Below are 15,535 nucleotides of genomic sequence, written 5' to 3'. Positions count from 1 at the left end.
TTTGCTGGTCTTTAATCTTCTAACCCTGGTTCTTAATCAAAACTCGGGAGCAGGTTTTTAATCTCGCATGAATGAGGCCGCGGATTACGCGCCTCTGACCTTGCCATGCTGCACAGCTGCCTCAGACTCAAATCAGTCCTCTCATCCTGTGTCTGTGTATGTGTGTGTGTGTGTGTATGTGTGTGTGTGTGTGTGTGTGTGTGTGAGTGTGTGTGTGTGTGAGTGTGTGTGTGTGTGTGTGTGTGTGTGTGTGTGTGTGTGTGTGTGTGTGTGTGTGTGTGTGTGTGTGTGTGTGTGTGATTGTGTGCGCGTGTGTGAGGGTGTATGTGTGTGTGGGTAAGTGTGTGTTGCGTTTTGCAGAGGTCCATATTATTAGTGTCTTTTTTGGTGGTGGCGATGGGAGGGGGACCACATCCACCGGACTTGCATCGATGTAGCATATAGCAAAATGCACTGTATCATGTGATCCATCTTATAGGGTTATAACTAACATTGTGTTTTTTAAGTCTATGGAAGTGTAGCTGGTGATAGACCCTCAGCAACTCAAGTGGAGATTCTTCACACATCACATGAGGTCAGTGTTTCTTTGTCGTGACATCTATTGATATTCTGCTCAGATGAGGAGCTTATTCTACTCTCTCTTCTAAACCCCCCGACCACAACTCATATCATTCTCTCAATAATGGGAGGGTTCGGGTGGACAACTGCTCAGATATGGAAGAAAGGCTTGAAGGATTCTTCAAAAAATGATTACTGAGTTGGTGAAATCTCTAAAACCATGATAGCCCAGAAAGCACAGCCATCAATCAGATATAAAATGGAGGTTTCCACATTCGCTACTGCTCTCAGTTTGTTTACAGTCTCCTCGTCGTATTTAAAGTCATGTCACTTATATGGAGAAACATAGATGCAGTTTCACTACAGGCCTAGTTCACACTCAACAATTCTCTGGTGAAGGACACAGTAAGTCAAGTCAGGTCAACACAAATTCCTTTCATAGCACATTTACAGACAGCCAAGACTGCCCAAAGCATGTTACATGAAGTGCCCTTTAAAATAACATGGCCTTTAAAACAAGACAGTAAGGAATGCATTAGGACAGATCGTCTCACAGGTCTGCCTCTATCTGGAAAATCACAGCTGAAGATCATACTTTACCTAATATTCAGACATAACCACCCATAAACTGTTTTGCAGAAATAGCATGCCTTTTTTTAGATCTGATAATTACTTCACAAGTTCAGATTGCTTTTTAGATAAAGCCAATTTCCTTAAATTAAAATGAAATGTAATGGTAACGCTTAGATTATATTGTGTAAATTATATTTATAATGGAGTTGGCAACAAAGAGAAGCTTGCATTTTTATTCTAATGTGAACTCATCAAAAGTTTCAGGGACGAGTCATGCTCTTTGGAAATAAATCAACATAAGTACATGCAATACTTTAATAACGTTGTTGCTTACCAGTCCACACAACTGTGACAGCCCATACACATTCACATTAACATTAACGGACTTTACCCTTTTTTTATCCTCACTGGGAAGCACCTTGAACTGCCACTGCGCACAAAATGTATTATACAATTAAACTTTGTTTGACTTGCCTTGTGTGTCCGCAGTTGATTTATTGCAATGTAACCATAACATAGAACTAGAGCCTATGTTAAGTTCATAAGAATACAGCAGTTATGATTCATTAAAATGATATCAGAAATATCTCATCATAAACGGCCTGAGACCGACCAGTAACCCGGAAGCCGAGTGATAACGTTGGAAGTCAATCTAAACAAGATGACATCTTACTTCTATTCACATTAGCTCTGCATTTTGAGCTGAAGTAGGACTGGAGTAGATGACCTTTACTCTCATTCAGTGGTTTGAGATGTAGGGCTAAATTGCATAAACCTTCAGTATGGTACTACAAATTAAAATAAGAAGGTATCAACATGATAACTGAGGCATTTTGCTGTGCTTTGCAAACTGTGCAATTCATACATACATATCAATGACCACTAGAGGGAGTAATAACCCTCCCATTGCATTTTGCTGATCACTGATATGTTTGTGGAGAATTTTTATTTAGACCTCTACTGAAGCATCTGTAACCTCGTGGTAGCATATGTTGCAGATATACATCAGAGTGCCTGATTAAAATAACAATATATAAATATACCAATGCACAACCCTGTCTTTTGGAAATACTCTTCAAGGACAGCTAGGTTTTGGCCAGGATGGAGTAATGCCACATTAAGCCATTTCAACACCCACCAAAAATGATTTGCTAATTTGTAAGCAGAACCAATCCAGGGACGATGGGGGAAAGGAAAATACAAGGAAATCACTGTCCTCTTGTGGTCTTTCCAGGACATGACACTTCATAATGTCAAAAATGGTAGTAATGTATGTAAAGGTGATTTGATATATTGCTGAAACCTTGATTTAAAGCAACTATTACATGGCATAATGACAATCAAACCCTGTTATATATTGAAACTGTTGATACAAATATAATTAAACAATGATCTGGATTTAGACTGTACACAAAAGTTAAACAGGTTCTGTAACTAGTATCGCAGCTGAATGCTATAATCTGTCATGAGGAAAGGTACTCTGTCTAGCCATTCCCCTTAATTAGAATGGTTGGTTTTCATTTAGCTTGAATATAACACAAACATAGTTCAATTCACAGAGAGAGAGAGAGAGATATAATTTGGTGTCGTTGTAGGCCCACTCATAACATATGTCATGAGTCTACACTTACATTTATATTTAGTCATTTAGCAGATGCTTTTGTCCAAAGTGACGTACAAGGGGGAGAGAACAGTCAAGCTATGAACAATAGAGACCTAGTGTAACAATAAATACTAGTCTACAGTACAATAGTCAGAATTTATAATTTCCTTCCTTCCTTCATGGATATGAAGTTATTTACTTTGACAGTGGTGAGATTTCAGTAATCTAGAGGGACTGCATTTCGGATTTGGGATTTCAACTCTGTCTCTCCTCTAAGCCATGAGTGCCACTGAAGGCTCAATCCATTCAGTCATATCAAACCTAATCTCTTCGAGTCTCAACATGCAACAGTATGCGCAACCTTTTATCTACAATGACATTTTCATTCCAATGTTGTTGTGGCTGACTTGTATTTGGGTGGGATAATAGTTCATAGCTCCTTACAGGCACTAATTCTGAATCTGCTAGCCCAGTACCAATACATTGCTGTAAGTATGTTTTCTTCTTCTTCCATGATTATAGTAGCACATTCACATCAGTCTAATGCAACCTTAGTAATGCAGGAAACATCACTGTTAACGTTGTCAGTTGTTTAAAACCATTTAACTGTACCGTGAGATTGTTTTGTTTGATACAAAAACAGTGCCCGAGGAGGGAGGTGGTGGGGGGATATAATGTGTTTTATTTCATGTCTTCAATTGCCAGGCAGCATATAGACTGCTGCATTCTGAGGGCACACAGGATTATAGAGTCTCTTATCTTCTCCATGGGACCACTGCTATTTCCCCTCAATCCCAAAGTACAACTGGAAAATCTCCCCACAACCCTTCTCAGAGAGAAACTGGTACAGCTGCCCAAGGTCCATGTGATTTCCTCGGTTTCCATGGGGATCAAAAATTGCCTCGTCGAACCCCGTGAACTTGCGGAGCGAGGCCACGCTTTCATCTATGCTGCCATCCTGGCCGTCCAAAGAGATATCCTCTCGATGGCGAATCATGATCCTCTTCCATGTCAGGCACTTTACTCTGAGGAAATAAGGAGTGATGTGAAAGATATGTTGAGGCTGCTCTTCAAATAAGACTTTAAAGGAAAGCATTGGAAAGTGTTATTTTTCTTTGGCTTTTTAAAATTCTATTTGCCCACCCATAGACTAGGCTAAAGTGGGAGTTAAGCAAGTCTCATGATACAAAGCTCTTCCATAGGCCTCAGTCTCCTCCTTTATGATTTATCCTGTTTAAACAACATAATCTACAGAAGTTGTTGGCTGAGTAATTCATCACATTTCACAATAAACTGCTAAAGATGGTCTTTTTTTTTTTTTTTTTTTTTTTTTTTTACAACTTCCTAATTCCACTTCTCAAATGTATCTGAATCATTATAGTCATACCTGCTCCAAAACTCATCACAGGGGGTTCGAAGCCCCTCCACACAAACAACCCCAGGCTTGCCTGGCATGCTAAAGCCAGAGAGGTTGAGTTCCTTGGACCAGTCCAGAATGTTCTTTCTTTTAGTCTTGTTGTAGATGTGATGGCTGTAGATCCAGAGTCGAGTGAATGTCTCCTGGGTGGGCCCTGATGTTGTATCTTTCTTGGGAACAGGCGCTGACAAGCTCTTGTCAACGTACTGAGCTGCATTATCTTTTACCCACTCGAACGCTGATAACAGGCAAGCCTCTCCAGGGCAGGTCTCCAGCAGATACAGGTTCAGGTCGTTGTGCAGCTGGGTTTGTTGAGCTCTGCTAAGATGAGCACACCTGTCAGGTGAGAAAACACGACTGAGCTGACAAATCAGGGGAAACTAATTGTAAAGAGGAAACAACCAGCAATCATTAACATATTATTGTACTGAAAATAAAACCACATTTGAGTAATATATTTACAGCCTTCCCCTTCCCCCGCCACCGAGATATAGTTTTGTATTGCATTAGTATTTACCTCACAGATATCTCTGGAAGGACTTTTGGGTAGTCAGATACATACGTGCACGAGATTGTGATGTCCACCTGAGGGGCGAGATATCACCTCATTAGGTTCTTAATCCAAAAACAAATAGATTGTCAGGATGCATTTCATCATGTAAAAAAATTGACACACTACATCATATGGCAAGTATTCACCCCTTTTGTGGTGACAGTGTCCGTTTTGTGTTTAATCACAAAGTCAGGTCTAGAATGTGGAGGTGTTGTCGAGACCCCCTCAACGTAATCCCTCAATTCTGCAAAAGCCAGCTGGTCAGAGACAACAAACTCCTCTTCACTTGGAAACATGCTTATTAGGAGCTCAAGCTCTGCAAGCTGTGCCTCAGCTTCCTCTAGTGACATTTCTTTAGCGCACACAGACCAAAGCCGTAGAGAATTTCTCTACCAGTCGAGCTGTTCACTAAAACCTTAGTCTATCCTCAAGATAGAACATACGAATCGGGAGTGTTCAAAGTGCAATGAATTGCCACGACTGCATACCCCCCCTGTAATGCTAAAAACTATAATGCTTACAAACAGGTCACTTCATCTGATAATCACATTCTGCAACATTTGTAATCTAAAACGCGTGTCACATGGCTAATTCTGAATCGAAAGCATGAAACTGCCAACTGTAATGCTATACTCTGGCTCATCCAAAAATACGAGGGTAAAGCAAGACAACCATGTGTAGCCAGTCGTGGTGGTGATATGTACACAATCCGCTTTTTACAGCAGTAAACCATAGCTGATCGTTGATCTATCCACTTTGTATGGATATCTGCAAAACAGTGTAGCCATCGTAAAACAGTTCCGGTGCAGAAGGAAGTGAATCGTTTTCCTGTGAGCATCTGGTGATTCCACGTTTGTCTCATTTCTGACTCAGTGTTCCTCAATAATGTATTAATTTGATCATGTTAGCGTTAATGCACCATATGATTTTTTTTTTAGATTTTAGAATTGCATTCTTATGGACCTCCACTTTTATTTAGAATGAGGATGATGTGTCGACAACGCGGCAGTTCGAATTCTGTTCAGCTTAAAGAACATTCGTATCTACGCTTTTAACTTCAGGTAGCGTTGAATGGAAGAACGTAGCTAAACAATGCAACGTTATGCTATGAACTAGATAACGGGGCTCCTAATCATTTTTAGCCATGTTGACATGATCAAACTGTTATTATGTTAAGGCTTGTGTTCTCAAAGAAAAGTGTCTCTACATATTGGGGTTTGTAACGTTAATGTTACACGTGTATGCAGATTGGTCATTTTACTACCACAATCATTTTACTACAATCTGGCAAAACGTCAACGTTTCTCGTAAACTTGTCGCTAGCTAGCAATGACCAGTATTCAATTGGTAAAGTTTATATTTATGTAGGTGACTAGCTAGGTAAGCTAACATTACAGACTGATATCTGGAACCGTTATAGCTAATGTTTGCAACATAGTGACAAGTTTATTAGAGCTTGTTATAATTGTTTATCACCTACAGAATATGCTACACCTGTATAGCTAACTTGAAATGAAGTCACTTGTACTGCTTGCCATTTTGCACTTGCTTGTGTGTCTGATAGATGCCATTAAAAGACAGGTTAAAATGAGCCAACTAAAAGTGGTCGTACCCAGGGACCCTAATTGTTGTCTATTCCCTGGACCCTGTTGCTAGATTTTCTAGGTTATCCTCTGCCATTCGTGATGGGTAAGAAGAAAGGAAAGGACAAAAGTTCCAAAGAGGAAGACTGCATCGACTTGACAGGTAACTCCCTAATTGAATCCCTGGAGGAACGAACAATGTGTGAATGATTCAATCTAAGATTAAAGAGTCTCTCAATCTCTGTCAAGGCCCTTCCTGCTCCCACATTCGCAAGGGAATAGACCACAGCTTGTTTAAGAAGACTGCTCCAGATGTAGATTGGAACTCGTGTCAAGACTGCCAAGGGGGACTGAACACAAATTCTGAGGATGAAATTAATGGAGAGCCACAGGTTCTATGGGTGTGTCTGAAATGTGGACACAGAGTAAGTAGAGTTCTTTTGTTTTTCTACAGTATGACTTGATGTGTGTCAAAGATGTAATGCTCCTTTACTAGTGTTATTTACTTTTAGACAAAATTAATTATTTAAGCGTTATCAACTTGAAATTACATTTCAAAGTTCTAGAATTTGAAGTTCTTCACAGAATTTCATGAGCCACGTGCTGTTTCCTCTTCAAAATGCAAACCATGCCTTTGTTATTTGAAAGGGCTGTGGGAGATACTCAGAAGATCAACATGCTGTGAAGCACTTTGAGAAGCCACGTTCAGATACGCATTGCCTTGTACTGAATCTGGACAATTGGAGTGTGTGGTTAGTACATTTACATTTACATTAAGTCATTTAGCAGATATTTTTGTCCAAAGCGACGTACAAGCGAGTAGTCTCTTTCTCTCTCTCTCGTGCTCTCTCTCATATTTTCTTCCTGTACCAGTGGGTGCTGGTTAAGTCCCTATGCATACATAATTATCTGGTCTCCCTCTTGCAGGTGTTACATCTGTGATGACGACGTTCAGTATTCAAGCACAGGACAACTGGCTCAGTTGGTGGCCAATATTAAAAAACAGGCACCGTCAGACAGTGAAAGAAAAGTAAAAAAAACAAGTGAGTTGAGTGAGTTTGTGATGCAACAGCTTGTTATAACAGTTTTAGTACATTCCTGTGTTAACCGTGGGTCCAAGTTTTTAATGATGTCATCATTGAAAATGTGACATGATTATGTTTAATCTTACTAATTGGTTGAAAAGATGATATTAAACTTTTACCACTCAAACCTTTTCACCATAATTTCTTTTTTTTGCTGGGATGCTTGTAGAAGAACCAAGAGTTGGCCGTAGTGACTTGAAGGAAGAGGAAGCCAACCATGAGGAGGAAGAAAAGGAGATCAAAGGCAGACAAAAGAAGAGTGTTAAGAAAGATTCCAGCCCAAAGGGAAAGAAGACTGAGACTGTGGGAAACAGTGGTGCTCTTTCAGTCAAGGGTCTAAGCAATCTTGGGAACACCTGTTTCTTCAATTCTGTTGTACAGGTGAGGGAGAAGAATTCTTTTCTTTGAATAGAACGAACAACCTTGTCCTTGTGCATTTACTGTTCTCAGATCATATTTCATGTCCATTTATGATTATGTAAGTTCAGATACTTTAGGTCCTCTCTAAATCTGTTAGTATGTATTAATCATGTTTGTGTTCATTTTACAATGACCACATTTATAAACATTTGCATTTTCTGGGTTGAAAGTGGCTCAAAACGACAGACAGGAACCTTGCAAGGCCAATTATTATTTTTTTTAAGATTTATTTTTTGGCTTTTTGCCTTAAATTAGATAGGATAGTGAAGGATTTGACAGGAAATTAGCTCGAGAGAAGAGGTGGGGAGTGGGAACGGGAAATGACAATGGTTCGGATTTGAGGCCAATGAATCAATGTAGAGTCGACCGATTGGTACATATCTACGTCATGAAATTAATTTGTTAAAGCCCTCTAATCATTTTCATTTACTGACTCATCATGCACAAGGAGTTAACCCCCACCCCCCACTTTTCAGTGTAGTTAGGCTCAGACCTGGGGCGAAGTTAAACTTTAACCTTTTTGTTTGGTTTGTCTCTGGGAAGCACTGAAATCACAGATATAAAACTTAATTTGCCAACGTTTGCAGTAGATGATTTGGGCCCATGTGGGTGGTCTCAGCATAAAAATGCCTGGTTTGCATTTTCAAATTAGGTCCCCAAAAAATCAGACATGGTATTGGAAGAGTCACGAAACAAGCCTAATTATCCACATAAATCAGATCTTCCTTTTTTTCTGACCAATCCTGTATTTCTCTAGAACCTGTCACAGACTACGCTTTTGAGGCAGGTCCTCAGTGGTGTTACTAATGAGAAGACCAGAGTGACCCTGACACCTAGTGTTTCCTCAGAACTGGTGAGTAAACTCCTACTTGTTACCTTTTTACTTCATCACCATGTCTGACTATGTATTTGTGGTCACATTTCTATATAGGCACTATGTTATTATAAAGAAAAAAAAGATAGTGGTTCTCAATACTTCTGAACATTTACTTTTATCAGGTGGCCATGTATTATTTAGCACAGGAAGAATCCAGACAAATGCCACAAGAAAGATATGTACAATGTGTATGATTATTGGTAACACAGTTTTTTAGAATATCTCTGGAATGATATCATGTCCACAAGTTATTTGGATAAAGCTGTCTAAGCCTTAAGGATATTTTCTAGGGCTTTTGTCCTAAATGGGTCTGATTTGTGCTGATACTGGTGGTGCTGATTTAACACTCAATAGTATTTTTAGCGCTGAGCAAAAAATGATGATTGATACTCTGAAATGCAACCCCTCACACACCCAAAGGTAAATGCATGGGATGACAAATTCTCGTCTGAAAGTACACAGCTCTCTTCCTCTTTTATTTTTTTGATTTAATAGTTAAACACTTGCCTTACATCAGACACAGTTTTTGGAAACTCCATCTTCAATAGCTGTTCAATTTCATTAATTGACCAGTTTTTTTTTTCTACAGGAGCCCATTGAAGTGCAGCTACATCAACCCGGATCCCTTACCCTCTCCATGTGGCAGCTGCTTAACGAGATCCAGGAAACCAAGAAAGGGGTTGTCACTCCCAGGGAGCTGTTCACCCAAGTGTGTAAAAAGTAAGTCTGGCTAAACAACGTTGGATTGAGCCTCTAGATTCTTCCCCAACTCAGGTACAGGAACTGTTGTGAATGCAGGGAGAGAAAAAAAAAAAAAACAGGATGTGAAACAGCGCTGTAAGGCCCACTGACTGATGCTCCTGATTACTGCTTCAGGGCTGCCAGGTTCAAAGGTTTCCAGCAGCAGGACAGCCAGGAGCTTCTGCGGTATTTGCTGGACGGGATGAGAGCTGAGGAGATTAAAGTAAGACCCGATGCTGTTTAGATAATTGAGATGTTGGAGGAAGTAAATGATTGATTGATTGATTTTTTTTAATGGAGTGCTTTACTATTCCAACAGCAAATTTAAAATGTGCCTTTGTTCACAGAGAATGAAATCTGGAATATCAGAAGTTCTGAAAAGCTCTGGAAAGAATGCTGATTCAGAAGAATCCAAGACATTGATGAAAAGTGAGCAGCATTCCCTAATCATGATGTGAACACTTCTTACTTCATTGTTATTTTTTTCCTAATTGTGCAATGCTTCGTTAACAGACTATGAGAAAAATGGAGCGCACAAAAACTTTGTTGACCACGTCTTTGGGGGAGAGATGACCAGTACAGTGATGTGCAAAGAATGCAAGACGGTATGTCGTGAAAGTGCTAGTATTCTGTAGCACTCACTTTGGTACAAGAGCGGATATTGGCAAATGAAGAGTCTGACCGTACTTATTGCTCCCCCCAGGTGTCCATAGTGACGGAAATGTTCCTTGACTTGTCACTTCCTGTTTCAGATGAGGTAATGTAACCCTCTGCCTTTTCTGATGTGAAGATTTAATGAATACTTATGCATATTGAGCCGTTTAAGAGTAATAATATTGCTCTGTTCCCCACAGGCTTACAGGAAAAAGAATCAAAAGAAAGTGGTTCAGAGGAGTAGTGTGAGTGATGATGGTATGGACAGTCCTACTCCGGTGGTCAATGGGAATGACGACTTGCCAACAGGGTCTGGCAGTAAGTACCAGCAGAAAAAAGCCAAGAAGCAGGCCAAGAAACAATCTAAGGTAACTTCTTACGCAATGCGTCCTCATCATGTACCAATTAGAGTAATTCATTTATGAATAACTAGCAAGGTGAACCACTTGAAAATGTCCCTTTCATCATGTTTTAGTCATACTGCCACAAATATTCAGATGACCACAGCTTTACATATCTATTAAAACCACTTGACTTCATAGGAACTAACAGCATAATGAATCTGTACATGTATCAGTGTGTTTGCTGCCTGAGAATCAAATGCACTATTTCAGGGGGTTTTAGGCCCTGGGCTCTGTTAAGCTCCTTGAACAACTTATTGTGTTGGCACTATATAAATACAATTGAACTGTGTTGAACTATATTGTTAAATCAAGCTTGAAATGATTGATATCGATTCAGATCAGTCAGATCATTGAATGGACAGTCTATGTATTTATAGAACCAGAGACGGCAGCAGAAGCCGGAAGTGAACGTCACATTGGACGAGCTAGGGAGCCAGGACGAGATGGGTGGCGGTGATGCAGAAGAGTCAGCACCACAGAGCACATCCACAGAACCAGACGCAGGCACCGAGGCTGAGGAGAAAACCCAGACGGACACGAACGAGCCGTCAGAGGGAGATCACTCAGAGCAGGGCCAGAAGGAGATGGATGACGACTCCAAGGATGAAAGTCAGCAGCAGCAGGATGAAGAGGAGGAGGAGGCCGCAGATGATTCTGCAGTCAGCAATCGTTTTATGGCACTTGCAGAGGACCAGAGTTCTAAGACACAGAATAATGATGGCAGGACCGACGAGGAAGATGAGGAAGCAGTAGAGGATGTGGCAGAGGTAGCCTTCATAGAAGAGGAGTCGAAGGAGGAGATGGAGGAGGAGGAGATGGAGAAGGAGGAGTCGAAGGAGGAGATGGAGAAGGAGGAGGAGAAGGAGAAAAAGGAGGAGGAGGAGGAGAAAAAGGAGGAGGAGGAGGAGAAGAAGGAGGAAGAAGAGAAGAAGAAGGAAGAGGAGAAGGAAGAAAAGGAGGAGGAGGAGAAATTGGCGGAAGAGCTGAACCACTTGTCCTTAAATGGGACTTTGGAGTCTTGTGAGTCTGGCACTGAGAATGGGGAAGTGTCTGATGAGAGCCAGGAGTACACTGTGGTGAACCAGGACCCAGAGAAGGCCTTCCACACCTTAGCAACCAGGAAGACGCCCGACAAGCAGGAGTGCTCCGTGGCGTCCTGCCTCATCCAGTTCACCGAAGTGGAGAAGCTTACCCAGAGTAACAGCTTGCTGTGTGTCACCTGCACAAAACACCAGTCTGCGTCAAAGAATGCAGAAGGTAGAGTATTGTGGCGTTTGCGTTTCCCCTGTATGCATTTTTTAAGACACAACAGACAGGAGACAGTGGTTAATGTTAAACCCAAGGGACAGACTTGCCCTCTGATAAATTATGGTTGGAAGGAGCGCCTAAAACAGGTTGCTTGAGCTAACTCGCATTCCAAAAAGGGAATTCAATCTCTGCCTGGGCATTCATCTCTTTCGTTCCCATGGTAACCCCTTGCCTCTCCTCCGTTATCTAATAACCAATAATCTAATACCTAAAAAACGGAGGCGACTCCTCCCCTTAGAACCCAATAACCTGATAAAACACACGTTTTTGAGAAGATTGGGACTTTGTTTTGACAGACTAGACTAGATAACTGCTCATCTTCCCTGGGGGCAGAGCTCATTACTTTGGTGTTGGCACCATAATCTACCTGTTTAGCTATCTTAGGTACTTGAAAAAACCTCCATCGCATTGTCTTCTATAATAGGCAGTCGTTGTGGGATGGTCTGTTGCTAATGTGTGCTTGGGGACGCAAGTAAGATGTGGTGTTCTGTTGCGTAGGCGCCAAGAAGAATGTGTACAGAGATGCCCTGAAGCAGATGCTCATCTCGTCTCCGCCACCGGTGCTGACTCTTCACCTGAAGAGATTTCAACAGGTAATCCGTCGTGACGCCCTTCAATGATGCTTGAGTGCACCACGGCTAATTATCTGCTTCACTACAAAGAGATGCCTTAAAATGAGAGGACGCGTTTTACTATGCAAACACAATCAGTTTGAAGGACTCTTGGTGTACTTCACAGTAGTCGACAGACATGCTGATAACCCGTAATCATCTTTAAAACTCCTACAATGGAAGGGAGATATGTTAATATAGCCTCGCTATATTGTGCCATATCCATATCGTCCTCCAGGTTGGGTACAGTGTATGCAAGGTGAACCGTCATGTCCAGTTCCCTCAACTTTTAGACTTGGCACCATACTGTTCGGTCAACTGCAAGGTAAGCAGCTTTGTTGTGAAATGAGTTATCGTTTTGTGTTGTTTCACTGATTACTGGTGTTGTATCGTGCTCTGGATCATTTCTCAGACTGACTATGACTTCTGCCAACAGAACGTGTCAGAGGGAACGACCCAGGTGCTGTACAGCCTCTATGGGATTGTTGAACACAGTGGGACAATGAGAGGGGGGCACTACACTGCATACGTAAAAGCTCGGCCTCACTGTCAAAACATGACATCTAATGGTGAAGCCAAGCAAGGTAGGCATTTTAAACTTTTCTGTGTGGTCAGATGTTTGCGATACGGTGACTTATTGCAAGCAGGCCCACTTGGGAAATTATGATTTGATGTATTTGGGATGTTTTACTGTAAAGCTGCTGTAAGGGACGACAGCAGTTATTGGTAACCGCCTTCATAGGAGTCCATCACCTCCCTTCCGTGCGCTGTGCACAAACAGACTTTTTTGGAAGTTTTCTGATTGTTTAGGTCACTCCAAATTGAAATTTGTAATTGCTGGTTAGAGGGCAGAGCAGAGTCCCTGACAAATCTGTTTTCATGGAGACTTCCAGAATGTAAAGACAGCTAACTAAGTATTCTGTAAAAAGGGTCTCTTACAGTAGCTTGAATATTCTGGCACATTGACATTCTATTAAAAACATGTCAAATCGAGTAAGCTTGGCATTTTATAGAGCCAACTAGCATCATGGCATTTCACTCCTGTTTTTTGCTTTTTTTTTTTGTCAGTATGTCTAGGGTATCATAATACCAAACTCTTACCCCTTCTGTTTTCTAACTGTACTCATCTGTTGTGATCAGGTGACGGTGAGCCACTGGCGGGATCGTGGTTTTACATCAGTGACTCAAGCGTCCAGCCTGTCACGGAAGCCAAAGCGCAGAGTTCCCAAGCCTACCTCCTGTTCTACGAGAGGATCTTCTAAGCCTCTTCTTTTTAAGTGCCCAAAAAACACACAAGAACCACTACTGCTGCTTTAAATACCACACACACACATTCACACACAGACAAATAAATTATCTTGAGCTGAACTGGAAGTTGCTGGAAAAATATAAATAATCCCACCATTCCTCTCAAAGATGGATTTCAGCTCAGCTGTGTGGTGTTTTGATGAACTGGTGAGTCAGTTGTTGGGGAAAAAAAGAGTGGTTTATTTGGGTGTTTTGCTTTAAATTAAAACAAATTAAACTTCATTACTTGGGTTACTTTGGGAGTTCTATGATATATATAAAGGTGCAGTCTTCGGTTCGATATACATTTAGTCAAATTCAGTGAATTGTGCCTCACAGTCCTCAAGTTCAAAGTACTTTATTGTCATTGTCACAAAGACAACAAGACAGTAGAGGCAGCAACAGACAGCTAAAAAACTTAGGATGATGTGAACATTATCTTCCACAGCTAAATAAAAATAAATAACAATTAATAAATAGATTAATAAATATCTCTAGCTGTCTGTTCTGTGAGTCTGCTCAAATAAACACACAGTCCTGGCTCTGTAAACAGGAAACATTGTGGCTTAGACCGAGCCATACACAGCCAATCAACATGTTGCTTTAGGAGCAGGGAAAGGGGGAGTCTAATTTGATTGGCTGTTAAGCTGAAACATCAACAACATTTTTTACTTTATGCCTTTTAGAAATATGCTTATAGATATATAAACAGAAGGGGTTTATCTGGTGTAACAACAACAACTATGACTGTATAACTGACGTGACAAGTTTTAAGAAGTGACGGGTTTAGTTTATGGACACATGTCTCAGTTATGTGAACTGTTTCCTCAACTGCTTTATCAGGTATTTCTCATTTGTTTGGATTTTTAGAATACAAATGGGCCATTGTAGCCTGGTATGACCAGACACGCATTCACTTTGTGAGTATAATCCCAGCGAAAACTGACCTGGGAACAATAGGCTGGCGGAGTCGGGCTATAGAAATGGAGTCGTCTTTTTGAGAACTGAGGGCTGCATCTGGGGTCTATTCCGCAGTGGACAATTCTAGACTTTTCTGTTTGCTCTTGGCTTTGGTATGGAGTTCCTGCTACCTTGTTGGGGCATTGTCAAATCTCTGACTTGAATTTACAGAACTGTATATTCAATTAGGTTAATCTCCTGCATCCCAACAAACATTTCTGCCACCAAGTGTGCACTTGTGCAGTGTGTGTGTGTGTGTGTGTATGACCTACAAAGTAAGGGGTGTCTAAGAGCAAAACCTATTGTATCTTTAATGGCCTTACATTCCTCCCCAGAGATCTTTGCACACATACTACATTGCTTTATCAAATCATGTCAATAACCAGTGCTAATTTAGTTGCAGGCCTTGATACTTTTTCTTGGAGCACATCCTTCGACTCTGAAAAGGAAATACAGTAAAAGCCATAATGCATTGTTTTGTATATCATATCAGCTAGGTGAGTGGCATTTCCACATCCGCTCTCAAAAGTTGTTATCAAGAGTCCAGAATGCTTCCACCTCAGCGACAGTCAAGATAGACTGAGCTTATAAATTTGTATGAAATATTTATTTCTGTAATTTGTTTTTTATATGGTTCTTTTGGCAGAATGCAAGTCCAATAAAACAGTTATTAATCATAATAATGATATTGTGCTTTTTATGAGAGGAATACAACAATAATTGGGCAAATGAACACAAAATCTGATTCGTCACGATCATTACGTAATGACTACAATGAAAATATTCAGAAAGGTGTGCTAGCCTATTATAGAAAATGCTACTTTTTTTAGTTTTCCTGCGAGGGTGACTAGTAAAAATGGGAACATGCGCAGTATGATATAACTGGTTTGCGCAGCCTCAC

At 40.8% G+C, this 15,535-nt stretch overlaps 2 protein-coding genes across 2 annotated transcripts; one reads left to right on the top strand and one right to left on the bottom strand.

The window, feature by feature from the left end:
- Positions 1-3,405: 3,405 nt before the first annotated feature.
- On the bottom strand, positions 3,406-5,073 carry rwdd2b (RWD domain containing 2B). The gene is made up of 4 exons (XM_080844302.1): positions 4,851-5,073; positions 4,669-4,736; positions 4,122-4,487; positions 3,406-3,759 (listed from the first exon to the last, which is right to left on the bottom strand). The coding sequence occupies exons 1-4, from the start codon at positions 5,052-5,054 to the stop codon at positions 3,513-3,515; spliced, it is 885 nt and encodes a 294-aa protein (XP_080700428.1). The 5' UTR covers positions 5,055-5,073; the 3' UTR covers positions 3,406-3,512.
- A 460-nt stretch (positions 5,074-5,533) lies between these two features.
- Positions 5,534-15,308, top strand: usp16 (ubiquitin specific peptidase 16). The gene is made up of 20 exons (XM_080844948.1): positions 5,534-5,545; positions 5,643-5,765; positions 6,361-6,450; positions 6,537-6,712; positions 6,936-7,039; positions 7,215-7,330; positions 7,542-7,753; positions 8,550-8,645; positions 9,259-9,389; positions 9,546-9,633; positions 9,758-9,839; positions 9,924-10,015; positions 10,114-10,167; positions 10,265-10,432; positions 10,846-11,280; positions 11,395-11,725; positions 12,275-12,369; positions 12,626-12,712; positions 12,824-12,971; positions 13,528-15,308. The coding sequence occupies exons 3-20, from the start codon at positions 6,390-6,392 to the stop codon at positions 13,647-13,649; spliced, it is 2,598 nt and encodes an 865-aa protein (XP_080701074.1). The 5' UTR covers positions 5,534-5,545; positions 5,643-5,765; positions 6,361-6,389; the 3' UTR covers positions 13,650-15,308.
- Positions 15,309-15,535: the final 227 nt, after the last annotated feature.

Source organism: Sprattus sprattus (assembly GCF_963457725.1).
Source record: "Sprattus sprattus genome assembly, chromosome: 9".
Taxonomy (NCBI): domain Eukaryota; kingdom Metazoa; phylum Chordata; class Actinopteri; order Clupeiformes; family Clupeidae; genus Sprattus; species Sprattus sprattus.
The sequence above is the reverse complement of the archived record's forward strand: the minus strand, read 5'-3'. Positions and strand labels throughout refer to the sequence as shown.